This window comes from Sturnira hondurensis, unplaced genomic scaffold (genome assembly GCF_014824575.4).
Source record: "Sturnira hondurensis isolate 20B ecotype Veracruz unplaced genomic scaffold, ASM1482457v3 Scaffold0004998, whole genome shotgun sequence".
Classification (NCBI taxonomy): domain Eukaryota; kingdom Metazoa; phylum Chordata; class Mammalia; order Chiroptera; family Phyllostomidae; genus Sturnira; species Sturnira hondurensis.
Genome location: NW_028077629.1, coordinates 2449891 through 2477160, shown reverse-complemented (window position 1 = coordinate 2477160; position 27270 = coordinate 2449891). Strand labels below are relative to the sequence as shown.

Below are 27270 nucleotides of genomic sequence, written 5' to 3'. Positions count from 1 at the left end.
CACAAAAATAAAAGAATATGCCTGGACCACCTTCAAATGCTGTGAAGTCAGTACGAAGAGGTATAAAGAAATCGAAGTGCAGCCCCCATGGAAAATAATGTGGAGACTCCTCAAAAACCTAAAAATGGATATGCCATATGACCCAGTAATTCCACTTCTGGGTATTTTCCCAAAGAAAACAAACACTGACTCAAAAAGATGTATGCATCCCTGTGTTCATTGCAGCATTATTTACAGTGTCCGAGATATGGAAGCAACCCTACATGCTCATTGATAGACGAATGGGTAAAGAAGATGTGGGGGGTGGTGTATACACACAGTGGAGTATTACATAGCAACAAAAAAGAACGAAATCTTGCCATTTCTGAAAACATAGGTGATCTAGAGGGTGTTATATTGAATAAGTCAGGCAGAGAACGGCAAGTAATTTCACTTACATGTGGAATCTAAAAATAAAACATTAACAAAAACAGACTTATGGAAACACATACCAAGGAACAGTTACCAGAAGGCATGGGGTAGGTGGAAGGGTGGTGAAAAGGGGAAGGAAATGAGTCAGTGATACTTTTAGAAGTTGTCACAGTGACAGGTGATTACTGGAATTATTGGTGTGATCACATTGTAAGGTATAAAAATGTCAGTTCATTATATTGTATACCTGAAATTAATATAACTGATAAAAATTGTATACTAAAATTTAAAACCAAACTTTAAATAAAGAAATAGAAAAAAAGGAAAGATTGTTCTGCATTTGGATTAAAATACAAAAAGTGAAAAAATCAGGACAGATCGATCCATTTTTCACATGGATCTTTATCACTTACCAAACTGAGCCTTGTTTTTTTTAATTTATTTTATTGATTATCTATTACAGTTGTCCCATTTCCCCCCCTTTATTCCCCTCCACCTGCACACCCCTTTCCACCCACATTTCCCCCCTTTAGTTCATGTCTGTGGATCATATGTATAAGTTCTTTGGCTTCTCCATTTCCTATACTGTTCTTAACCTCCCATCTATTTTTTTCATAATTTTAAAAAAGATTTTATTTATTTATCTTTAGAGGGGAATGGAAGGAGAGGGAGAAAAATATCAATGTATGGTTGCCTCTCATATGTCCCATGCTGGGAACTGGGCTGCAACCCAGGCATGTTCCCTGACTGGGATTTGAACCTCGATCCTCTGGTTCGCAGGCCTGTGCTCAGTCCACTGAGCTACACTATCCAGGACCTTCTTTTCAAAATATCTTTTTTTTATTTTCTGCCTACCATTTATGCTACTTATTCTCTACCTTTTCCCCCTCTACCTGCCCTCCCACTTCCCCGCTGATAACCCGCCACGTGATCTCCATTTCTGTGATTCTGTTCCTGCTCTAGTTCGCTTAGTTTGTGTTTGTGTTTGTTTTAGGTTTGGCTGTCAATAACTGAGTTTGCTGTCCTTTTACTGTTCTTTTTTTTTATCTTATTATTCTTAGATAAATCCCTTTAACATTTCATATACTAAGTGATGATGATGGTGATGGTGATGATGAACTCCTTGAACTTGACCTTACCTGAGAAGCACTTTATCTGCTATTCCATTCTAAATTATAGCTTTGCTGGATAGAGTAATCTTGGATGTAGGTCCTTGCCTTTCATGACTTGGAATACTTCTTTTGGAATACTTCTTGGAATACTGATAGTCCTATGGGCACTCCTCCTTTTCTCTTGCTGCTTCTAAGATTCTCTTCTTATTTTTAATCTTTGTAATGTAATGATGTGCTTTGGTGAGTGCTTCCTTGGGTCCAACTTCTTTGGGACTCTCTGAGCTTCCTGGACTTCCTGGAAGTCTATTTCCTTTGCCAGATTGGGAAGTTCTCCTTTATTACTTGTTCAAATAACTTTTCCACTTGTTGCTCTTCTTCTTCCCCTTCTGGTACCCCTCTAATTCAGATGCTGGGATGTTTAAAGATGCCCCGGATGTTCCTAAGCCTCACCTCATTCTTTGGAATTCATGGTTTTTCATTCTTTTCTGGTTGGCTGTTTCTTTCTTCATTCTGGTCCACACCATTGATTAGAGTCCCAGTTTCCTTCTCATCACTCTTCACTGTACATTTTCCTTTATTTCACTTAGCATTACCTTCATTTTTTCATCTAATTTGTGACCCAAATCAACCAATCCTGTGATCATCGTGATTACCGGTGTTTTGAACTGTGTATCTGATAGGTTGGCTATGTCTTCGTTGCTTAGTTGTATTTTTGCTGGAGCTTTGATTTGTTTTTTCATTTGGGCCTTTTTTTTTTTTTTTTACTCTGGTGCACCTTATATTAAGGGGCAAAGCCTTAAGTGTTCGCCAGGGCGGGGCAACCCACGTTGTCGCTGCTTTGTGGCGTATGTGGGAAAGCGAGGGAGCAATGGCGCTTACTCCGCTCTGGGATGGATTTCAGTCACTTTCTCCACTACCCACAATCAAATTGGGCCCTTCTGGTGCTGATTCCCAGGTGGGTGGGCTTGTCTATGTTCTAGGACCCTGTGGGTCTCTCCAATGAACTCTAATGTGAGGCTGGGAGTCTCTCCGGATGCCACCTCAACCCCTACAGGTGTTTTCAGTTGGTAGTTTGAGGCTTTATTTCCGTGTACTGGGACCCTGGTTGCGAGGTCTGTCTCGCTCCCCAGGTGTTCCTCCCGGTTTATCTGCACATGAATGTGGGACCTCCTGCTCTACAAGCCGCTGCCTTGCTGGTCTGCCAGCTTCCATCTTGCTGGCCCCCTACAAATTTGCAGGTCTCGCTTCACAATCCACTGCTTTGCTGGTTCCACCAGCCATCGCCTTGCCTGCCCCAGTCATCCACCGCTGCTTTGCGGTGAGTCCTCTCCATCCTGCTGCAGTCTCCACCCAAGCTGCCCATCTCCACCCTTCCTACCAGTCTGGATAGATGTTTCTTCTTTAACTTTTTGGTTGTTGGACTTCATACAGTTCTGTTTTTGTCAGTTCTGGGTTTTTTGTAAGATTTTCATTTTTAGAGCGAGGAGAAGGGAGGGAGAAGGAGAGAGAAACATCAGTGTGTGGTTGCCTCTCACGTACCTCCTACAGGGGACCTGGCCTGCAACCCAGGCCTGTTCCCTGACTGGGAATTGAACTGAGATCCTTCGGTTCACAGCCTGTGCTCAGTGCACTGAGCCACACCAGCCATGGCTGTTTTTTGTTTTTTGTTTTTAAATTGTTTTTCTTTTTTGGTTGTGGGAGGAGGCACAGTGTGTCTACCTATGCCTCCATCTTGACCAGAAGTACAAACTGAGCCTTTTAAAAGAAAGTCAGCCATAGAGTTTACTGCAGATACAGCAAAATTAGGCAGACTTCCCACGTCTGCACTTAATATTTTTACTTAATTTTTTGTTATAGAGGGTTATTACAAAAATAAAAGTAAAACTCCAAATGAAAAAACTTTTAAAATTCTTAAAATGCACCAAGTATATATCTGTACAAGAGTAGCTCAACCAAAATTCTCTTTTTAATCTTTCTTTTTGCCTCCCAAAACGAACACTCTAATACAGCATCTTGGTAAACGTTTGATAGCAGCATTTATGGCTTACTCTTTAAAGTGAACATTGAAAATGTTAATTGCTGTTACTGTAGCTGAGAGTGTAGATATGGTTGTAGAATTATGGGAGAAATTTAACATCAGAGTTGCATTGCTAACCATTGTAGAATCCTGTAGTGCTACCTAGAGTGTTACATTACATGTGATGGAAAGTTCTCCTTGACTTCTTTTGTGATTCTTCAGAGAAATTTTTAAAATTCAAACAGTATCTTGACATAAGAAAACAGGATTTGAGGAGGCCGAAAATGAAGATGTTGAAGAGTTGTCAAGGGTCCCGTGTTGATCTAGCCACAGAAGTCCTGAAACGGTGCAGTAATGGCCATACAGATGGAAAAGGTGGTGGCGGTGGCCACATAGATGGAAAAGGTGATGATGGAGAAGAGGAAGGAAACCAAAAGGCTTCACAGTGACAGTGTAACACATCAAGTTATCAGGTCTTCTAAGTGTTATTGAGAACAGTTAAACTGCTTTGAAGAAAATGGGTTTGCTCCCACATGTAATAAGAGAGTCATGAATGGTATCCAGTTGAATTAGAACTGTCCAGGCAACATCAGTATGAAAGGAGGGAGCTAGCAAGGCCCCATAAGTTTATTCATATTATTTTCGTTTATTTTTTAATTCATTATTTTCAGCCAGCATAGCAGAGATAACAAGTGCAGTGAGTTCTTCCCTTCCTTAGCTAGTGTTGGAACTTTCTGTTCATTTTTGATAGTCCTCCTTCTGCCACTTCAGAGTAACTCAAAACCTGCAACCCTTCCATTGCTAGCATTCCAAAACAAATTTCAGTCCATATTTATCATGCTGTGTTTATTGTAGTATTTACGTATTTTTAATAATTTACTGTGTATGATATTGTGTTACCCTTTTTTAAAAGGTTCCTTGCTCTTTTTAATGTGTCACTGATGGAGTTTTTGAATGTTGTGTCTGTCTCTAACTGGATTGTTTTTAACACTGTGGTTTTTATTTTCATGATTTTGCACAGCATAGTAATTTTTGGAAATGCATTATATGAAGTTGTAACAGCAGTGTAGTTGTCAGCAGAAGTAGACCAGACATGGTTTCCAAATCATGTGTATCCGAGCGGTGATTTTCCTGTTAGGACTTCCCAGAGACTTCACACAGCATCCTTATTAACCACAGATTCTTTGAGAATCACTGCCTCTGCTTGCTGGTCATGAAGCCCAAGTGGCAGAGCACATTGTTCTTCACCCTGACGTACTTTTAATCTGAGCCCTATTCGTAACTGACAGTCTTAAAGGCTATTTTGTAAACAGCAGCACCCACCACAATGAATACGTTGCCTCCAGTATCCAAAGGCCAAGAAAAGGGTTTTCTGTCTTTTTTTTTTTTAAGAGTGAAATTTGCAACATACTCCAGATTGGACCTCCATAAAAATCTCAAAAGTAGTGGTTCCCCAAATTTGAGGGTGGTTATTTTCTACTCTGACATGTATCTACCTTACTAAGGCCTTCTAAAACACTGTTGCTTTCTGCTTATCAAGTCCAGTCAATGTGTTATCTTCAGTGTAGAGGACGAACAAAGCCATATTCTGTGAACTATGAAAACAAAGTTGTTCAGTTTTATATTATGAAAGAGAGCCAGAGAATTACCAGAACCCCAAAGACGGTGAAGGTATATCTGTCACTGACTTGCCCAGATAAAAACAAATTGCTTGTACCTGCCCTTTCTAATTGGGATAGGGAAGAAAAAAGTATCTGTCAGATTGATAATGCTCCAGTAAAAGTGCCACATCTGGTAGAGCAGCAGCAATTGGGATCATCACCTGTTTATGTTAACCTAAAATAATTTTCCAAGACCAATCCAGCTTTTTTATAGGCCACGGAGGCACAGTACGTTGGGGTGGGATAGTGGTGTCAATCTCTGCCTTTCCTCCAGGAATAATGTTGCTGCTGCTGCTGTAGAGGGGCAATTCTGGGTACCTAGATTTGGTATTTCCTACAATAATGGCCCTCATTTCGTGAGTTACAGATCTAATACTGGATTTCTGCTAGGACCAAATTATGTTGGCTCCAGCTTTGCATTCTGGACCCAGAAAAATAACCACAGGTTTCATTATAACCCCTGGATCCACAGAGACAGATTTGGTCCCAAACTCCTTTCACCTGGAATTTTGTAAAGCTCTGGTATATTCTATGGCCTGCATAGTTTTTTTCAGTTGCAAGGATTAGCAGAACTGGTAGAAACTTGAGATCCGAGAGCAACCAACAGATGATAGGAAGATTACCTACTGTGTGTTTAATTTCTGCTATCATGTATTTGATTCCCAAAAAATATTTACTATTTTCCAGATATTTAACTTTTTTTCTTGAAGTGAAATACACACAGCAGAAAATCGACCATTTTAGAATGAACAGTTGAGTAGCATTTAGTGTGTTCACAATGTTGTGCAACCCCCACCCCACTGTCACCACCCTATAGCAGTGCGCCGTACCTTTTAAGCAGTGTCTCCTCTTCTGTCCTCACCCCAGCCCCTAGCAGCCACAGTCTTCTCTTCGTCTTGGTGGATTTACCTTTTAGACACCTGAGTTTTTATTTCCATCTGGTTATTATCCATCTGTGACCTCTAAAAGGCTTGTTCATGGAGTTTCAGTGTCTTTAGCTACAAAGCGAGTATGGCAGTATGAGTTTTGAGGGCTTTGAAATGCTTTTTCCAAATATTAGTGTTGTATTAGTCCCATGCTCAAAATCCTATTGCTTTCTGATTAATGACCTCAGTTTGGCCCTCCCTGCCTTATGCGTTATTAGTTTTGGTTTTATTTTTTTAGCTCTTACCTTATTCATGGTCTTTGTGCTTCAAACCAAATGGGCCACTTACTATTACAGAAATACATGCAAGGTTCTTCTTCCTACGCCAAACTTTCATAGCATTTTTAGTGGTTCATGAATCTTTTATTTCAATTATAAATATACAAGTACTGTACATACCATTTTGTCTCTGTCTTGTGGAACCTCACCTTATTTCTTGTGTTTAAATGAGGTATCATTTACAATTTATTTTTATCTTTAGCAGTGACTGAAAAAAAACTAGTGTTCATTTGTTGGGTAAGAAAGGAGGTAGAAGAGGAAGTATGAGACTCATTTTTCTCTCTCATTTGTATAATGTATGGTACATATGTAAGCTCAGTAGAGATAGATAAATGCTTTTGATTGACTGAAATACAAAGAGATTATGTGTATGAGTACCCACAGTTATTCCCAGATTGATGTTTAGTTTATATATTGTTTAGTTTCCCATAAGTTGTCTGTTTGAATCAAGTTGAAGTAAAAGCAAACTTCTTTTCTCTCACTATATGAAATCTGTAGGGGAATATCAAACAGGGAGCACAGATAATTCATTTTTTGTTATTTTGCCATTAGGTTGGAAAGACTTCAATATACCTGAATTATTTTAAGTTAATCTGAGAAACATTCTAGTTTGTTTGTTTTTTAGCAGATATATCTCATTTTGAGCACTGTTGGGAATGAAGTATGAATTGTCACTTACCAGATAAACAGTCAAGGTCTCTCAGAGATCTTAAACTGGCAATATTTTTTTAGCCTTAAAGACATAAATGTCTCCCCCGCTGGGTGGCCTAGTTGGTTTGTGTGTCATCCTGTATAACAACATATCCTTGGGTGAGGATTTAAAAAAAAAATTAAAGTCCTAAATGTATTAATTTTCACGTGAACAAAAAGAAACATTTTTTGATTCTTCTAGTCAAATGTGGTAACTTCCAGATCAAGTCAAAATACAAATGTAATTTGTCTTTAGACTCTGGTTATTGATGAACTCTTAAATTAGTTCTCATTTTTTCTTCATTAGGGAGAAGAATCAAATGAGTCTGCAGAATCTAGCAATAATTGGGAAAAGCAGGAAAGTATTGTATTGAAATTGCAAAAGGAATTTCCTAATTTGGATAAACAAGTGAGTAGTGTACAGAAATTTAATCAGTGTGCACTAAGTGTTTGTATTACAATAGAGTTTAAGATGTAAAAGCTTTGAATGAGTTTTGTATTTTTCTGATTAAATATTTTGCTCTATTAAACTAAATATTTTATATGGCTTGTTAATTATTTACATTGTTTATTTATCTTATTTGCTAACTATAGTATCAGTATTATAACCATGACAGTCATAACTATAGTAAAAATTTTGAACTTATGCATAAAATGTAAATTATCCAAAAAGCCAAGACAGCTGTTTTAGCTTTTTTATATTCTTTTTCTTTAAATTTCTTATAAAGAATTTGAAAGTGTAATAGTGCATCTCATTGTGTTAATAATCCATAAGCTTTGTTCTGTTTGCCTGATAGTAAAAATACTTTAAGGGTCAGTACAGCCCCATACCAAGATGCCAGTGCTGAAAGGACCACTGTGACTGTATGCAGGAGCTCACTGTCTAACACTTAGAATGCATTTATACTTGCATAATTGATTCATTCAAGTATATGAGCAGGTAGTGCATAAGCTTATTTCTGATGACCTGAATGCAAAAACTTGCTGCTCTACTGCTTCTTTACATATGTTGAAACTGTGTGTTTGAAGTTGACAGTTGGGTGAAAGCCTCATTGCATATTGAAACATAATGGAGCAAACACTTTTTGGTCCTCCTGTACAGCGATTTTCAACCTTTTTCATTTCATGGCACACGTAAACTAATTACTAAAATTCTTTGGCATCAAAAATTTACTTTTTGTCAATATGACAAAAAATAGGTATAATTTTGGTTTATTCACACCAAATGGCTATTCTGTTAGCTGTGGGTTGTGTGTTTTCATTTGGCAGTCTAAAGGAAAAGAGGTCAGTTCCCCTGACTAAATAGTTAGATATTGCATTTTTAAAAATTCTTGTGGCACACTGCTTGAAAATTGCTGCTCTATTGTTCAGAGCACTTAATAAGAAAGGTAAAAATGCAAAAAAAAATCAAGCTTCTTTCTCTTCGAAGACTTGTTTCTTTGTGGTGGTTAAAGAATATTTACACAGAAAGCATTTGTAAAGCAGCATAAAAACAAATGTGAAATAGATGACTTCTATTAAGTTTTGGGGTGATGCTCTTATTTTTTTTCTTGAAAAAGACAAATCAAAATATAATTAATTTTTCTTGTGGGGAAAAATAAAATTATATGTTTATTGATTATGCTGTTACAGTTGTCCCAATTGTTTTCCCATTGCCCCCCACCACCCAGCAGGGGCAGTGTCCACACATTGTTCATGTCAGTGCGTCAGGTGTGTGAGTTCTTTGACTACTCCATTTCCTGTACTCTACTTTAAATCCCCATGGCTATTCTGGAACTACCTATTTGTACTTCTTCATCCTCGCCCCTCGTTCCCCCTCCCCCACACCAGCTTTCCTTATGGCAACCATCAAAATGCTCTCCTTATCCATGATTCTCTCTGTTCTTGTTTGCTTAGTTTTTCAGAGTCAATTGTTGATACATATGTATTTTCTTTGTTCATAGTTTTTATCTTTTCCTTAAATAAGACCTTTTAACATTTCATATAGTAACGGTTTGATGATGATGAACTCCTTTAGTTTTTTCTTGTCTAAGAAGCACTTTATCTGCCCTTACATTCTAAATGATATTTTTACTGGGTAGAGTAATTTTGGCTATAGGTATCTGCTTTTCATGACTTCGAATATTTCTTGCCAGTCCTTTCTAGCCTGCAAAGTTTCTTTTGAGAAATCAGCTGACAGTTTTATGGGAACTCACCTGTAAATAACTTCTTTTTTCTTGTTGCTTTTACGATTCTCTCTTTGTCTTTAACCCTTGGCATTTTAATTATGATGTATTTTGGAGTGGGGCTTTTTGCATCCATCTTGTTTGGGACTCTGTCTTTCTTGGAGTCGTATGTCTATTCCCTAATTAGGGAAGTTTTCTTTCATTATTTTTTCAAATAGATTTCCAATTTCTTGCTTTTTCTCTTCCCCTTCTAGCAACCCCTATGATATGAATATCTGAATGCTTGAAGTTGTCCCAGAGGTTGCTTTTACTACCCTCATTTTTTAAATTCTTCTTTTGTCTTATTCTGTTGTTTTTTTTACTTCCTTATGTTCCAAGTTATTGATTTGATTCTCACCTTCATCCACCCTATTGTTGTTTCCCTGTAAATTATTCTTTATTTCAATTAGTGAATCCCTCATTTCTGACAGGATCTTTTTTATGCTATTGAGGGTTTCACTAAGTTCCTTGAGCATCCTTATAACCAGTGTTTTGAACTCTTATCTACATCTGATAGCTTGCTTATCTCCATTTCATTTAGCTGTTTTTCTGTAGTTTTGATTTGTTCTTTCATGTGGGCCATGTTTCTTTGTCTCCTCGTTTTGGCAGCTTCCCTGTGTTTGTTTCTGTATATTAGGTACAGCCACCTTGATTCTGTCTGTGTCTTGGTACTGCGGGCTAGTGTAGTAGGTGTCCTGTAGGGTCCAGTGGCACAGCTTCCCTATCACCCAGGCTTGGTACTTGAGGTGTGCCCTTCGTGTGGGCTGAGTACACCCTCTTGTAGTTGAGCCTTGTTTGCTGTTGGTAGATCAATGGTAGGGATTTACCTAGGCCAGTCAGCTGCAAGGATTAGCTATGACCACTGACCACCAACTTCCACCCCTGTGGAGAATCAGCTGTGCAGGGTCAAGGTGTGCTCCAAAGTGCTTTGATGGTATGCTCTGTAGCTGTCCACTGGGTGCACTTGTCCTGGGGTTTCTCAGGTGGTGCAGGCCAATGTCAGCCCCCACCTGTGTTTTGCCCAGGACTACCCTGCCTGGGGTACCAAGCAGCCTGAGAAGGCTGCCATTTGTGCTGGGCTTAGAGATTCCCAGGTGAAGCTAAGCAGTGAATCTAGGCTGGCTGCTGCTAGTGCTGGGCTGGGGGCTCAATGGGGCCAGCTGTTGCTTGTTTGATAGGGTTTAGGAAGTTGTGAAGCATAAGCCAACATCAGCGGTTCATATGGAAAAGCATCTTGGGTAGGACCATAACTTAGGTGGAGCTAAGTCTCTTGGGATCTCCAAGGCAGGTCAAACAGTGTTAGCCAGGTTTGTAGAGTCTCAGATGTGGCACCAGTCTGCCAGGTTTGGAAAAGGGAAAATGGCCTCTGTTCACCCAGATGCTAGAAACCTCAGTTCTTCACTTTATGCCACTGGTGCCTTTCAAGCTGCTACCCCCGTTCTGGAGCTCAGTGGGAGTGAGTCTGAGTAGGTGAGTCCATGTGTGGGTTCTTTTAAGAGAAACTGCTTGGGGCTTCAGCAGTTTTTTTCACCAACTCAAACCTCACTGGTTTTTGCAGTCCGAAGTTTTGGGGACTTTAATCTTCCTGGTGTGGAATCCTGGCCTGGGGTCCTGGTGTGAGGCTGAGACTCTTTATCCCTGAGATAGCCACCCCAAAATTTTATCTGCCACACGTGGATGAGGCATCATCCACCACTGTTCAGCGTTTGTGTCCCACCTACTAGTCTGAATGGATGTGGTTTAACTCTGTGGTTGTCAGACTTCCATTCAACTCAATTTCTGACGGTTCTGAGTGATGGTTGTTCTGTACTTCAGTTGTAATTTTAATGTTGTGTGAAGAGGCAGGCCATGTGTATGATGCCACCATTTTGACAGGGAGTTGATTTTCTAATTTTTAAAAGAACATAATTTATTTTCTATGAGCTGCTAATGTTAGATTTTTAACAAAATGTCTATCACTTATTTCTAGGAACTAAGGGACGTACTCAAGGAACATGAATGGATGTACACAGAAGCCTTAGAATCTTTAAAAGTATTTGCAGAAGATCAAGGTAATTATCTATTCTATGTTGTTATTATAGAAAATATATACTTCCCATTATATTGTAAATTTTAGTATATTAAAAAGTGGCAAACCTATTATCTAATAAGATAATGGGATTATAAAAATACTGGAAATAATCAAAAATTTCTTTAAATGAACCCTTCCAAAATGTTTGGCCTATTATTTTCAGCAGTTAAAATGAACAATAAATATCCTTTTCTTTTTGTATAACTTTCTTTGAAATTTTAGCTACTTATAAACTACCATGTTTTATTGAGTACAAAAGAAGCATTTTTATATTTTAAGAGCTCCTTGAGTGGATCTTCATGATTGCTGGTTTGGTGATCACTGGGTTGTAGATGTCCTGGTCTGCACTGGCATGAGTGTAAAAGCACCAACACCAGAAACTGACAGGATGGGAATTACCGGCATGGCAGAGAGTCCCGTGCCCTGTAGTGGAGCACTAACTTTAGGGACCAAATTTGGTGTGAGACTGGTGGGGCAGAGTTGGGTCACACGTGTTTAGTAACATCCTTAAGCAAGAAGTAAGTACACTAGCTCATTACACCGACTTCAGGTTTTATTGTTTTTTAATAATGATTTCTCTTAAGAAAGGCTTTACTAGAAATGCTCTAGACGGCATAGAGAATTTTATTGTGTGACGAAAAGAAAGCCACTGATATCAACAATTCTAAGTCTGAAAATTGATTCAGAAGGCATAGGTTATGAATGTGAAGAATGTTGAGGAACACCATATCTAGCTTATTTGGCTTTTTTTATATATGCACAAGAATGAAGCTGTATGATAATAAATGTGTAAGTTGAAAAGCTCTTTGAGTAGGTAAAACAGAAACATTCTAATTATTAAAGTATTGTATAGAGATTAATTGGTACATATTTTCTTTCTGGTATATAAAATAATTATCTTTAACCAGGCATCTTAGAAATCTGTGGAATATAATTCATTAGTCAGTGATAAAGTTGTGGTACCTTTTAATATATTTAAATAATTTTTAAAGTAATGATGAACTTAGACTAGTTGGGAATGGTGAGGAAAAAAATTAACTATAGTATGGGAGGTTTAAAGTTAGGGTCATCCTTAACTCTAACTTTTTCTTTTGCTATGCCCATCAGTGTTGGCATAGTGATGGGGCTGCTAGGTAACACCTGGGACATGTTGTGGATATGCAGCTGCCATTTGTATTTTTAGGACCTTCATTAGAAAATGGGGATTTATATTTAATCCTTTGAAAAATAAGTTATCACCTGTACTTGAAACTAATCACTTTTAACGTCTCGTATAACTTCAGATTCTACTTTGGTGTTTCTCTTTGGAGTGTATCAAGACTTAACAATAACTTGTAGTGAATTCTGTATTCAAAAGGAAATTATATATATATATAATTGTTTAAATATTTTCTTACCTGATTTGAAGTGTTTCATCTTTATATACATTTAATTTATCTTTCTAATTTAGTTATCTTTGTCTTTGTACACAGATATGCAGTATGCTTCACAAAGTGAGTTTCCAAATGGAAAAGAAGTTTCTTCAAGAAGTCAAAATTATCCTAAAAATGTAGCTAAAGCAAAACTAAAACAGAAATATTCCATGAAACCACAAAATGGTTTTAACAAGAAACGTAAAAAAAATGTATTTAATCCGAAGAGAGTTATTGAAGACTCTGAATATGATTCAGGTTCAGATGTTGGTAGTTCACTAGATGAGGACTATAGTAGTGGTGAAGAAGTGATGGAGGATGGCTATAAAGGTAAAATTCTTCACTTCCTTCAAGATGCTTCAGTTGCTGAGCTTACTTTGATTCCTCAGTGTTCCCAGAAAAAGGCTCAGAAGATAACAGAACTCCGGCCCTTTAATAGTTGGGAAGCTCTGGTAAGGCTACATTCTTTCTCCCCCACTCCCTCTGTGTGTGTGTGTGTAATTCACAGTACCGTTTATAATCAAGGTGTCTTCAGCTCAGGGAAGCATAGATGGGTGGCCTTATCCTGTGTAGAGTCAAACATTACTTTCATTGTAAGCCAATAGTATTTCAAATAGTGTCATATGACCTAATTTTGAATGAATTAAGGGGTGATTTTCCTGGAAAAACCCAAGCTGATTGGCTGGGCATACTGTCACTCATTCTTTTGCATAGAAACTTGGTTCATTTCACTGCAGAAGAAGAAATTAGAGCTTACATTTAGGAGGGAGTCGTTTCTAGCCTGTTCTGATCTGTTATTGCTGAGGCACCATGCAGAAAGCAAGAATGTGGCAGAAATTGAACTACAACTACTTGAAGAGCAATAGCAACGTCCAGAGGAGCTCCATGACTCCAGTTGCCAGCCTAAGTGTTTTATGCTTCACCACAAAAGAAGCCATTGTTTATTTTCTTTTTCTTTTAAAAGTGACAGCTCAATCTCTAACATGTTTTTCTTGGTTAAATAATGCAGCCATTTTATGGAGTGTAGCAGGCTGCAGCGTTTTTTAAGTGGAAAGATAGAAAAATGTGGAAGCCTAGAATTCAAGCGTTAGGTGAAGGGAAGGCATAAGCACTGGTAAGTACATTCTGCATGATCGTTTTCTGGAATTTGATTTCCTATAAATAAGTTTTATTCAGAATACCTGTATTTTGAATTTTATAAGTGTCAATAGTCAGCAGATATTATTCATATAGAAAAATGTAAGAAGTCTTGTTCTTTAAAACTTGCTTCAACTTTTGTGAACTGTGGTCTTCACGGCATGGATTGTGTATGGCCATGCCATGATACATGCCGAGATAGCAGTGGGTTGTATTTACAGCTTTGGGAGATAACCTGACTCTTGATGCTTTATAAATATTGAGGAAGTTTTCGTTCCCTAACTTAGGTTGCTTTTGTGGTTAATTTTGTACTTGTGACAAACCTTTGTGAGCCTAGGTTCCCTAGATAAGCGTCTTGATGTTGGTTACTGTGGCAGGTCCTTGAACAGTGCTTGTAAAATATTTTTTTAAAAACTGCAATATTTGAAAACTATAGAAACAGAATCACTAGCATTTCGCAGCTTTAAAACGGTACTCGTTTTGCCTGAAGCCTCTGCTCTTCCAGAGAACATCTGTCAAAGCAGGCCCTTTCAAAACTTGTTCAGCTTTGCCTGAGTGATTTATTTGTTAAAGTATTTGCTGAAGGGCGTTCTTGTTCTCCTTTTCTTGCTTTTCTTATTTCTTTTCATCTTTAATGGTCTCTCCTGTATTATTGCAGAGCTGGGTTGCTCAGGCTTGTTGGGATTCTAACTTATTTAATAGGAATGCAATTATCTACACTGGTGTGTTTAGTCACTGCAACTACTTGCCCAAATACCTTATAGTAACAGTAAATTAAAGCAGAGTTCTATGTGCCAAATGCTTTTAAAAATATTCAACAACTTAACATGTAGAAAACACATTTTCCCTACTAATTAATTCGCATAGTTTAAATTAGTCCTAACATGAATTTGTAGATTATGTTACCTGCTGAAACCTCGTCCCCATTCTAAAAGTTGAACACAAAGACTATTTTTCGCTAGCTAGGCATGTAAGTGTTGATTATTTTATGTAGCAATTAAAAATTAAAGTTGCTACTTGAATTCAGTGAGTACTGGGCTTTGCTGTCCTGAAAAAAGTAGGTAAATGAAGAGGTTTTGGAAATAAACAGTTAAAATTAGCAAGTCAATGAATGTAAGCTTGGAGTTTTATCTGCATTAGAACTCTAAGCTTCTACTTTCAGTTACTTTAGAATTTTGAATATGACTGATTGTAGGGCAATTTAATATCTCAATTATCAAAGAAAAAGTTGAATATTTGGGTAAAAAGCTGTGTAATTTACTCCTTCCCTATTAATCAAAGAGATTTGATAATGTACTTGTGAACAACTTCAAAATAAAACAAAAGAAGAAATTTACTTTTGTTTTCATAGTTACTGTTTTTAGAAATTCCTTTTGGAATTAGTTGAAATTTTAATTACTCCATCATAATGAAAATTACCTTATATGTTAAGAACAGTATTCAGAAGTTTAGGAAACTGTTAACAGTATTGTTGAAGCTTATTTAATGTAAAGGATTTGGAATTTGGTAATTTTTACTTTACTAAAATGCATAGTGAGCCAACAGATCATTTAAACATACATTTTAATTATGATTTGGCTAAAACTGATGTCTCTGTAACACTGATAGCTTAAATGCAGCCACTAGTATTTTACTGTCCTATTTCATTGTAAAAATAATTTGAATGTGGAAATTATGTTAACACTGCCTTTTAAAACAGAATTTGAAAAGTTGTACATCATTGTTAGGACTTTTTTGTTAGAGAATTACACTTATAAAAAATTAAATAAAATGCTCTCACATGTTATAGTCACCCTCATTTTAGATGAGGAAAAGTTGGTTATTTAACAAACTCAGTGAATTGAATGAGGTTGTTTATGTTTGCAGCCTTATACCCATTTTTTCCTTTGAGTGAACACTTAAATATTGTTTGTCAAGTTGTCTTCATAATTTTTTCATTTTACTTATTTTTCTGCTTAGGAGCAGTAAAGTATGTATGTATTACAAGAAACCACGTCATTGAATCATGTACACTTGGGAAATAGAACAAGCCAAAAATATCATTAGTTTTCAAACGTATACTGCTAATGTGGTAAAATTGGGATTTTTTTTTAAAGATTTTATTTATTTATTTACCTTTAGAGGGGAAGGAGAGAGGGAGAGAAACATCAATATATGGTTGCCTTTTGTGCATCCCCTGCTGGGAGTTGGCCTGCAGGGAACTGGCCTGCAACCCAGGCATGTGCCCTGACTGGGAATCGAACCTCGATCCTCTGGTTCGCAGGCCTGTGCTCAATCCACTGAGCTACGCCAGCCAGGCCTAAATTGGGATTTTTATTGCCAAATTTCACACATTTGATGGAATTAGTTTACTAACCATTTAATTTTTGATTGCCTTGTGCAAAGTAGGGTGGAGGTGCTATTATGTCTATATACTGTATTCATGAGTAACTGATTCATGAAGAGCTCAACCTAAGAACTTCATGTATGCATCTACTTAACATTTAGATCAGTATAGGTACAGTTTTTCTTGACTGTTAACCAAGCAACCTAGGTTGAGTTTATTTTTTAATTTATATTTGTTCTTCACTGAATGGTTCCCATCTACTGGTAACTTAGAACACAGACCACAGGTTTTCTTTTTTTGCTTTATTTTCATTAGTATTATAAAGTTTTGTCTAAATTTATCACGTAAAGCATTGCAATGTCTACTGTTTTCCTGATAGGATGGCTTCAGTAAGCTTGTGTATAAGATTACTGTATTCAGCTTTGTTTTCATTTTTATAAGTTTGACAAACTTTTAAAAAATCTATAAATTAAATCTGAGTACTTTGTAGGCTGCTGACAGTTACTTATTGCAATGAATAAGATTAGTACTCTGTCCTCAATACTGTTACTTATTAGATTGGGAATGAAGTCTACCTTTAAACAGTTTCCCCCTTCCTGTAGGAATTCAAAGTGTTAGTACTGTAAGAGTGACACACTGTGGCAAGAGAGAGGTACTTCAGGTTATGACTTTTTAAAGGAAAAAGTTAAGAGTGATACTTAAGTTTCTAATCAAAGAGGTGATAATCAGGGCCATATTGATGTGGGTTTTTTTTAATGTAAGTAGTTATCCAGCAAGCAACAATTACTTTTTTTTTCTTTTCTTCCCTCTGGAAAAATAGCTTTATCATTTTTCTAAAGAATGATTTGTTTTCTATGTCTAAAATTAAAACAGTACTTGCAAGAACAGAGAAGAAAGTAAAGTTTAGTCAAAATTCTACCAAAGATCCCACCACCTAATAATTATTGAGCATTCACCTATTTATACATACATTTTTATATTTTATATCATGTAAATGGGATCATTTTTATGTTATCGGTAACTTTAGATTTACTAGTACATCACTCATTTACAAATACTTTGTATTTCTTAAATTTGTTTTGGTGAAGCAGAGTAACTTACAGGATTGTTAAGTGCTTTTTGTCTTTAGAAAATAGCAACAGAACAGTAGCGTGTTCTTACATCTTTCCTTAAATACCAACACCCATGGGACCAACACCGCGTTACCACGTCCATTTCACCGCCCCCCCCCACACACACACCCAGTGAAGATATTTTGAGATTAAATATTAGGGTTTTAAAAATACTTGATTTTTATTATTTACACATGTATTTAGATGAACAAGTTAAATAATTCTGTAGGCTTTTACTGCCCCCTAATTCATATCTATCCCCTGCCCCAGCCTATTTTTCCACACTACAGATAACTTCTTTCACTTTTTTAGTCTGATTCTTACCACTTTCCTATCTTTAGATAATACAAACATAAAGGTATTTTTTTATTTTTCATTTGAAGGCTTTATCTATTGATGTAACATATTGACATGCAGGGACATAATGACCGTATTGTAAGGTTAGCTCTCTACTCACAGTCCGTCTCACTCCATGTGCCCATTTCCAGTTTTCCAACCCCTACCGATGTAAGTCAGTATGGTAACTTCGGAGATCATTTTTTAGTATCTACATTGTTACGACTAGGTAAATGCCTTTCATAGCTGAGCCATGTAGAATACTACATGATTACTTTATTTCCTTGCTCACCATTTTCTTTCCTCTAGTTACTAGTTGTCTTGGTTTTTCCGTGTGCTTAGTTTTCTGTATAATTATTACTTCGATTCTGAACTCCTCCCCAGCTGTCCAAATTTCACCTCCGTTTTTAGACACTTCAAGTATCCTGTCAGCTTTATGTTGAAGAAGTGTCTTTTAGAGTCTATGACCTGCTCTGAATTAGACTGGTGGTCTTACAGGCCAGCTGGTCAGCTTTCACCTTGGGATATTATTTTTTTGACACCCTAAGGAATCCTGTTGTCCCTCTGGTATTGAATCTTGTTTCTGAATTTCATTCATTCCTCTGCATGTATTTCCCGGGAGGTGGTTGAAGCCAGACTGCCTGGTTTGGGATTCCAGTTTTGACATTTTTCTAGCAGTTTATATAACCTTAAGTAAATTCTCTCTGTTCCTCTATTTCTTCATCTATAAGTGGAGTATAATTATGGTACTGACCTATGGAGAAGTCTAGGGGTTAAATAAAGTAAAAGCCCATTTAGTTTCATGGCTCTTAGAAAAATGTTAGCTATAGATAGCCACAGTATTTTGTACTGGAAGCGTTGTATACAAGGTCTGTCCAGAAGGTATCCAGCCATGTAATATGAAAAATAAAGACATCTCTTGAAGATACAAAATACAAGATACATTGTACATAGGACAATGATGCCTTGGTCCCCTTCTAAGTAGGCACCTTGGGACCTCACACAGTTCTCCCATTTGCCATCAGCTGCCCTGTCCTAATTTCCTGAATCTCATCTGTGATCTGAAATCTCTTCCCTTTCAAAGGAGATTTTAGTTGTGGGAAAAGCCAGAGGTCACAGGGGACCAAATCTGTGATGTAGAGGAGTTGAGTCATCTGGGTAATTTGATGTTTTGTGCAAAAAACTTTGCACAAGATGTGATGCATTAGCAGGCATATTGCCCTGATGAAGCTGCCAATCACCAGTTGCCCATAGCTGCCACCTTCTGAATCATCCGAATAGTTTCTACAGAGGAATGTTCAAGCTTAATGCAAAATTTGATGCGGATTCATTGCTACACTTCTTCAGTCATTTTTAATGTGATGGCCACACAGTATACATGCTTACTCAATGTTATCTATCACCACCCCACCAGTGACTAGTACAGTGAAGTCATTGGTCATAACATGAGCATTCCAGTCCACTCTCCTTGGCTGCCACAATACATTGATGTCATGCAAACTGTTCTCATTATATTAACTGGCTGGATTTTTTCTGGACAGACCTCATATACTATTTGTTGTTTTCCGCTTATTCTTTCGCAATGTCAGTTCTAGCCATATTGAATCAAGTCTTTTTTTACTCTCTCTAACCTTCTCTGGGCTTTTAAACAGATTTATAGTGGTTACATTACCCATAGTGTATTAAGACTACATTTTTCATCCTCTCTCATGATAATTTGGCAAAGTTCTATCCATTGATATATAAGCAAAAATATATTATGATTTTGGGGAAGCATCTTTAAGAGGGTCTTCTATTCCTGTTGGTTGAAATGTCATTGTGATATTGGGAACCACATTCTGAGGATTTTGAAGAATAAAATAGAATTACTGATTTTAGAACCATTATACCAGAACTGAACTGCTTCCTCGGGTCCTCATTTACTTGACAGAGAAGTAGATTTGTGTTTTATTTACACCTCTAATGTTTTGCATTTACTATCGCTTATAACTGAACCTGATTCAAATAGACTCATCATTCAATAAAACTTTCTCCTTGAAAATTAACCTACTGATGTTGTACATTCATGGGCAGTGTATCACTCTCAGGTAGATCTAAATTTTACACCAGCAGTTAGATCAGGTAGATCTAAATTTTAAACCAATAATTTGAGTCATCTCTAGTGATGGCTGGCTTGTAAGGGGGAGGAGGTATAGGAAGAGTGGAAAACCCCAGACAGTTAAATTTTGACATTTTGAATTCAGAAATTAACTAAAACAGGTTCAGTTAAAAATCTCAGTAGCCAACTCAAAGTGTTGCAACATTCTGAAATGAGTGTTGCCTTTGACACTTCCCTTCACTGCCCATACAAAGATAAAAATAAGGAGTGTGTAGGGAACCAAACCCCCCATGTGCTCATCATAAGCTTCCGTTACCAGCTTATGTCTTACCTTGATTCGTCTATTCCCTCATCTGCTTACTTCCATCTCTTCTATTTTTAAGCAAGTCTCAGACTTCATTTTATCCCTAAGAAGTTAAGTACATACTGAAAAAAAAAAGGGGGGGGGGTTTATCCCTTAAACAAAACCATAGTAACATTGTCACACCTAATAAAAATCATCAAGAATTCCTTAATATTAGAAAATATCCATTCAGGTGTTCACATTTTTAGTTTTTCATAAATGCTGTAAACATTGTTTTTTGTTTGTTTCACAGAGTTAGGAACCAAATAAGGTTCACATGTTGCGATTGCTTGATAGGTCTTGTAATTCTTTTAATCTATAGGTTCCTCATCCACCTATCTCCTTTTCTTTCTTTTCCCATAATATCTTTGGTGGAACAACTGGGTCATTTGTCCTATAGCTTCCCAGTCTGGACTTTTCTGGTGAAAACTCCCTGGTATAACTTAACATGAACATGTTTTTCTGAACCAGTTATTTTCTATAAAGTTATAATTAGAAGGTTAAAGGATCCCACCAGTACTATAACATGCTTTTAGTGTTGTGTTTTTTTCATCAGGAGCCGATAGTGTCTGTGTTTTTCTTTTTTGTAATGTTAGTTTATCTCTTCTATTAGCTCTAATAAGCTAATAGAAACTTACCTATTCTGACCTAATGAATGGATCATCTGTGAGTCAAAATGGTTCTTTCTAATTTCTAGCCTTACTACTCTGAAAGGACTTCCTAAATGCTAGGTTATATTAGTCTCCTTACAAAAAAGTGCCCATGAAATTTGTTCTTTTCCTTGTAATACCGGTTGTTACACCTAAAAGTATTTGTCGCATATCTTTTCCAGTGACCCAAAACCACATGAAGACAGGGACTTTGTCTATATAATAGGCACCTTCATCAGTCAGGGTAGTACTTGTTGAAAATAAAGAGTATAATAAATGGTAGGTGGTTGCAGTTTTAAAGCTTTTGGGTTCACTTTTAAGGTCTTAAATTTTTATTATGTAGGAAGGTACTAGTTACACTGAAAGGAAAAGAGTATGAGTTTTAGAATCTCTTAACCTTGCTTTGTGATCTTAGAAATTAAAGTTTAGTTTATTCATCCAGAATTGATGGACTGATCTTGTTATTGCTCTGAGGATTTAATGAGTTAGTGAATAAAAGGTATCTAGTAGTTTCTGCACATGAAAAGTACAGAATATATGTTCCCTCTTTATATTCTGGTTATTCTTGTTGGTTCTCTCACACACACACATTTCACAAAAACACAGATACTACATGTAGGCATGAGATAAGTTTTTATTTGTTCTAGTGGGACCCCCTTAAAATCTTGAAGGCACTGATTTTCATGTATCCTACTGTTTACATATAAATCTTTTCTGGAAAGCACAAAGTGCAAGGTCACTTTGTAAAAGTGTGAAGTAGTATGCAAATAACTGTATTTCACAGTGCTGTTTTTTGAAGTGATAAGTTTTTGTTTTATTTTTCAACCTGTAGTGTACATTAATAACATGGTTTTAGAATTGATTGGAGATTTTATTTTTTACCAACTTACTCTAAGTTGGATATGAAAAATGTATTACGATCAACTTCATTTTTATCAAATTATCTTAGTATATCCTATAAGCTTTGAATTTCTATTGCATGTGAGTTTAGAAGTAAAATTAGAGGGATTATTTAGAGTTGTTAATGTGGTTCTTGTAACTTGAAAGAAAATGCTAAATAGGATTCACATGAATCAAAATCATTTTTGGTTTTATCCTAACAGATAATTTTACTTATTTATTTTCCTTTATTTCATTCTGAATTGTGGGATTCTGCCCCCCCCCATATGGAAAATTTTTAATTCTGGTATAGCTTTTACATTATGAAGTATTCATTGTGTCCCTTAGAAAGCCGAATACAAATACATCTTGAAAGAAATTCTTTGAATATTTACACAAAACATTTGTATTAAAATTAATTTTTAGAAAATGTTTTATCAGATTATTGAATTGGTCATAGTTAACTTTTGACTCGTGCATCATCTTTCCAAATAACACTCTCAGTTTAAGAATAAAATATCAAGTGACAAATAATAATTGAAGTTTTGAAAGTTTGATAAATTATATTGATGATAGGTGATGGAGAATATGTTTTAGGAAGATTAATCCTATAGTAATATGTCATAGTCATAGGGAGTGACCAAAAACAGCAAGAGATCAGGTATGCAATTACTGCAGTTGATATTATTGCCTTTGGTACTAAGGTGAATCTGAGATTTTGAAGACAAAACCTGAGACATTAACAATTTGGAGATACTTCTATAAAAGATTAGCTACCAGGGTCAAAGTAACAAGTGTGAAATTGCATTTGGGGAGAAAGATACTTTATGTCAGTGTGTGAGGTTCGAGGTGACAGGATTATCATAGTGAAACCTGGGTATTTAAATGTAAACATGATCTTGGCATTGATTAAGGTCATTAGGAAAAGTTTAAATTAAATATTTTTCCTCATAAAGAAGTTGGTACTGGCTTTTTCTTTACTAGCTCTGAATTGTTCAATTTTTTTTTGTTCTATAGTTCACAAAGATGTCCAAAACGAATGGCCTATCAGAGGACTTGATATGGCACTGTAAAACCCTGATCCAAGAAAGAGATGTAGTTATAAGGCTTATGAACAAATGTGAAGACATTTCAAATAAATTAACAAAACAAGTTACCATGCTCACTGGAAATGGAGGTGGATGGAACATAGAACAACCCTCCATTCTGAATCAAAGGTAATATTTGTTTTACATACCTATTCATTATTTACCTCCATTGCATAAAATTTCTGAAAGTATTTCTGTGATATGCCTAGGGAACTTAAATGTGGAAGTGAAATGAAAACTAGTGTCAAAAGAGAAACCTGATGTCTTCTATAAGTGGTATATGAATTGGTTTTCATTGATTTTTCTGCCTCCCTCCAATCAGGATATTTTACTGCATCATACAATTACAAATTAGGTAGAGGAAATACTACCGTCTTATATAACTTGTTTTCTTGGCTGATAACAGATGATTTCATAAATAGTCACAAAAACTGAAAAGGTGGTTTTAGATACCCCTTTCCAAAACTTGGTACTTCCAAAAATTAGCTGTGTAACAGCATCAGTATAAAAATTTTTATATTAGCTCAGTTTCTTTTTAATTATAAATAAAATGAAGTGGTTAAAATATCCTGTATTTATGATTAAATATTTTAAATGCTTTCAAAAGCCCAGATTTGTAAATATTTTTTAGGATAGAAATACATCAAAAATGAAAAAGACACTTTCATTAAATAGATAATATAAGAAGAAATTATAAAAAGCACTTTTAAAAGGTATATTCTACAAAGCTGTTCCTTTCAGTAAATATCTTGTCATAATTCTTACAAAAAATAGTCACCAAATTATTTTCACCAAAACATTGGTCAAACAGTCAATACATATTAAAATAGCATTCCATAATTGTGAACACTCCCATTTTGCATGGTATTGGGATATCAGAGTGTGAGAGATTGTTTTGAACTTCTTTTAAAAGCTTATTTCATTTTAAGTCGTTTGGGGACTCAGAACTATTCAGAATACTTTCTTTTTAAAAAATGTATAAAATTGTTTACTGTGGTAATAATTACAGTGGGGAAAACAAGGAAATAATCTAAGTTCCAAAAATCAGAATATTTAGAGTGAATTATGGTATGTCTATACTACACAGTGTTATGAAACTTTAAAAATGAATTATACCTGTTCAGGATATATTTCTGATAGGTATTAAATAAGATTAGCACTAGGATCTCATTAAAATTAATTAGTTAGTGACCATTTACTTCTAGTAGTTTTCTAAGTTCATGATCAAAGCATATTTGCTGATCATTGGTTAATTGAAAGTCAAGGTGTGGTTACTGGCCTTTAATAGTAAGCTACGATCTTTTCTGTGCCCTTCTAGGGTGCTATGGGATGGTGTAGGGAAACGTGATGCAGTTCCCACAAAGAAGCTCTTTTCTCTGTTGCATAGAAAGAACTATGGCCATGTCAGCAAATTCATCTCCTAAAAGTGTAGTTGGAGCTGCTCCTTCTTGTTCTACAGCATTGGATATGGGGAGTTCTTCACTCTACAGGACTTACCCAGTTGAGTCTGCTTTATCATAATTTGGATTTTAAAGAATCAAGTGCTTTATTGCATTACTTTAAAAATTTCTCTCTTAAATTCATATTTACAAAGTCTTGTTATTTGTAAATAGTATGATCAGGTAATAAACTATCCTTTCCATTAGATTGAGGATTTTTAATGGAATATTTAATAGACAATAAAAGTAGGGGAGTTTTTCTTTACGTTTTTTTGTTTGTTTGTTTTTAGTTGGATCTAGTCCAAGTACAACTTCTAAAAACCTGTATAGATCATTTCTATAGAGTATTTATAGATGCACTTTTAGGGGGTGAAATTTGTTGTCTTGGTTTTTGTTTTTAGTGAAGGTAAGAAATGGACAAGCAGTTTTACTTGTTACTCTGGCCAGGCATCAAGATGGCTGTGTGCCTCTTAGTATACAGACATTTAAAGTAGTCACCTTGCCTTGCGAGAGGGTTTATTAGCACAAAGGAACATCTTAGACTGTGCTGATGAATAAACCAGTCTTAACAAATTCTTTTTAGCAAAATTATATTAACTGTTTATTTCCTATTACAAATTTATATAATTAAATAGGAGGAAAATGCCTTTTAGAGATAAAGGAAATACAGGCATACAATAATTCCTCATTAAAAATAAGGTCTTTGCAAGAAAAATACAAGATTTTTCATATGTATCTCAAAATCATTACATTCATAACTTTATTTTAAAATGTCAAAACTAAAATTACCTGACATTAAAAACAATATACAATAAGGGAAAAAGAAAACAAAAACCTTAGTACATCTTCTATTTTATTCTAGTTGTAGCTATGTAGCCATCTCTCAAGTTTTAGCAGTTTATCTAAAATTTTATTAAAATTTTTAACTGAAAGGATTTTTCAGTGTTCACTATAAAACATACTTAATCATATGTTCTGTCTTTCTGGGCTAAATCTAACAAGGTTCTTCTGGTCTTGTTTTCCCTCAGCTTGACAGGGTAGTTCCCTGTCCTATATCTAAACTGTCACTATGAAACCATTTGACAATGCCATGAGTGCAGATCAATACTGCAGGTGTGGTTTGACTAATTCAGAGTACTATGATGTAAATATTTGAGTAGCTTGGATACTAATTTTAGTACAAGTCAATGTTGTGGCAGTATTTTCAGCAGCCATGTCATACTTATGGACCATAAACCTTTGGCCAACTAGCTTCCTTTATCTCTTTCATATGAACTACTTCAAACCAGGCTCCCTAGCCCTGTATTTCTCTGCATTTAAACTCAAATTTAATACAGTGTACATACCCCTCTTCTGTTCCAGGGGTTTTTCTGACAGGAGATTTAAAACCAATTTAATTTTTATACTGAGGAGAAATCATAGTAACCTTTTTTTTTAAAAAGGGATTTTATTTATTTTTAGAGAGATGAAGGGAAGGAGAAAGGGATAGAAACATCAGTGTGGGGTTGCTTCTCACATGCCTCCCTGTTGGGGACCTGGCCTGCAACCCAGGCATGTGCCCTGACTGGGAATCAAACCAGCAAGCCTTTACCTTTACTCAGTCCACTGAGCTATGCCAGCCAGGGGAAATCATAGTAACTCTTAATGGATTTTCCCCAATAAAAGAAGTAACTTCAAAATAACATGCTGCCTCATTTACTTTTATGTTCTTAGAAAATCATGGGTTATTTAGTGGGAAGGTAGAAAGATACTCATAGTCCCCCTATTGGAAAGAGAATACTTAACTAATTCAGAAGGTCTGGGGTGTAATTTTTATCATTTGTGTAACCCTGGCAAATTACATAAGAATTTACATAGTGCAGATATAAAAATGAGAACACTGTAGAATGTCAACATAAATGGAAGGTATGCTTGTATACCATCTAAATATTAGAACTACCATAGGGAAAGAACACAGCTGCCCTATTTTAAAAGTTTGTCACAAGTGAATTGGGTTTGAAGGACTTTTTAAACTACATTTTCATTGATCCTTTTACATTCCGGAGAAAGAATCTGTGATAGGCATCACTGTTGTGATATCATTGCTTTTAATTTAGATAAATTTGGCAGAGGAGCAAATATACACATAGAAATACTTATGTTTTTAAAAAAATATTTCAAAGCTATTTAATATCCTGATTGAAACAGCTACCAGAGCTGTGCTGCAATTGTGGATGAAAAAATTTTGAATGAAAAATTCTGTGTAGTAGATTCTTCTCAAAATTCGCTCATCACTTTTTAAAGTTTATATGTAGTGAATATTTTAATAGGCTTGTTTTTTAACCTGTGTAGGTAATGAAGAAATGTAATAACTTTTATTTGTTAGGAACACTTCTTGGTTCTTTGTGATTTATAATGGGATAGCATGTTGGCCCTCGAATGCATTTATAAGGAATGTAATATGCCCACCTCATCAGGTTTCATCATTTTCATGGAAAGTGTATAGGACTCAAAAATAATAGGGATCTCAGTTTAGACCATTGAGTGGGTGGGTCAGAGAGAGAGAGATCTTTCATGTTTGCTGTGTTAGTGGCAAGGGGCTGAGTGTTGGATTGATCTTGGAATGAATATCAGCTCTGCCACTGCACAGATGGATTAGGGTAGCTGTGTGGTCTTGGGCAAGTTACTTAGCTTCTACGAGTTCCAGAGAACTCCTCATCCATGAAATTGGGATGATAATATTGTCTACTTTATAAGGTTGACTAAATGAAGTAATGATGCATAGTATCTGAAATACTATAAACATTCCAGTATTAGCATTTATCCTTACCACTACTGAAGTAGAAAGAATTCATTTGGATCTGGAAGTTAAAATATCTATAATAATGTGTAGTATTTATTATTACTTTTGTAGTGGCATAGAAATTGGTTTGTCCACAAAAGCAATGAACTTGAAAATGAACCAGAAAGACTTTAGCAATACTACCAATTTTCCTCCATGTATACTTTTAATTTTTTCAGGTGGAAAATGTTTTATGTATTGCATATCTCATTGTTGAAACAGATTCTGATTTAAGAAAGCCGTCATTCTATCCTTCATC

The 27270-nt window shown here is 35.9% G+C and overlaps 1 protein-coding gene across 2 annotated transcripts in view; it reads left to right on the top strand.

Annotated features, from left to right (window-relative positions):
• The window catches only part of SMARCAD1 (SNF2 related chromatin remodeling ATPase with DExD box 1), a 102502-nt gene that overhangs the window by 46843 nt on the left and 28389 nt on the right, over nt 1–27270 (top strand). For both annotated transcript variants that reach the window (XM_037046095.1, XM_037046094.1), the window contains 4 exons: nt 7403–7504; nt 11269–11350; nt 12843–13234; nt 22681–22880. In XM_037046095.1, the coding sequence (XP_036901990.1) occupies nt 7403–7504; nt 11269–11350; nt 12843–13234; nt 22681–22880 (776 nt within the window). The remainder of the gene's footprint in view (nt 1–7402; nt 7505–11268; nt 11351–12842; nt 13235–22680; nt 22881–27270) is intronic.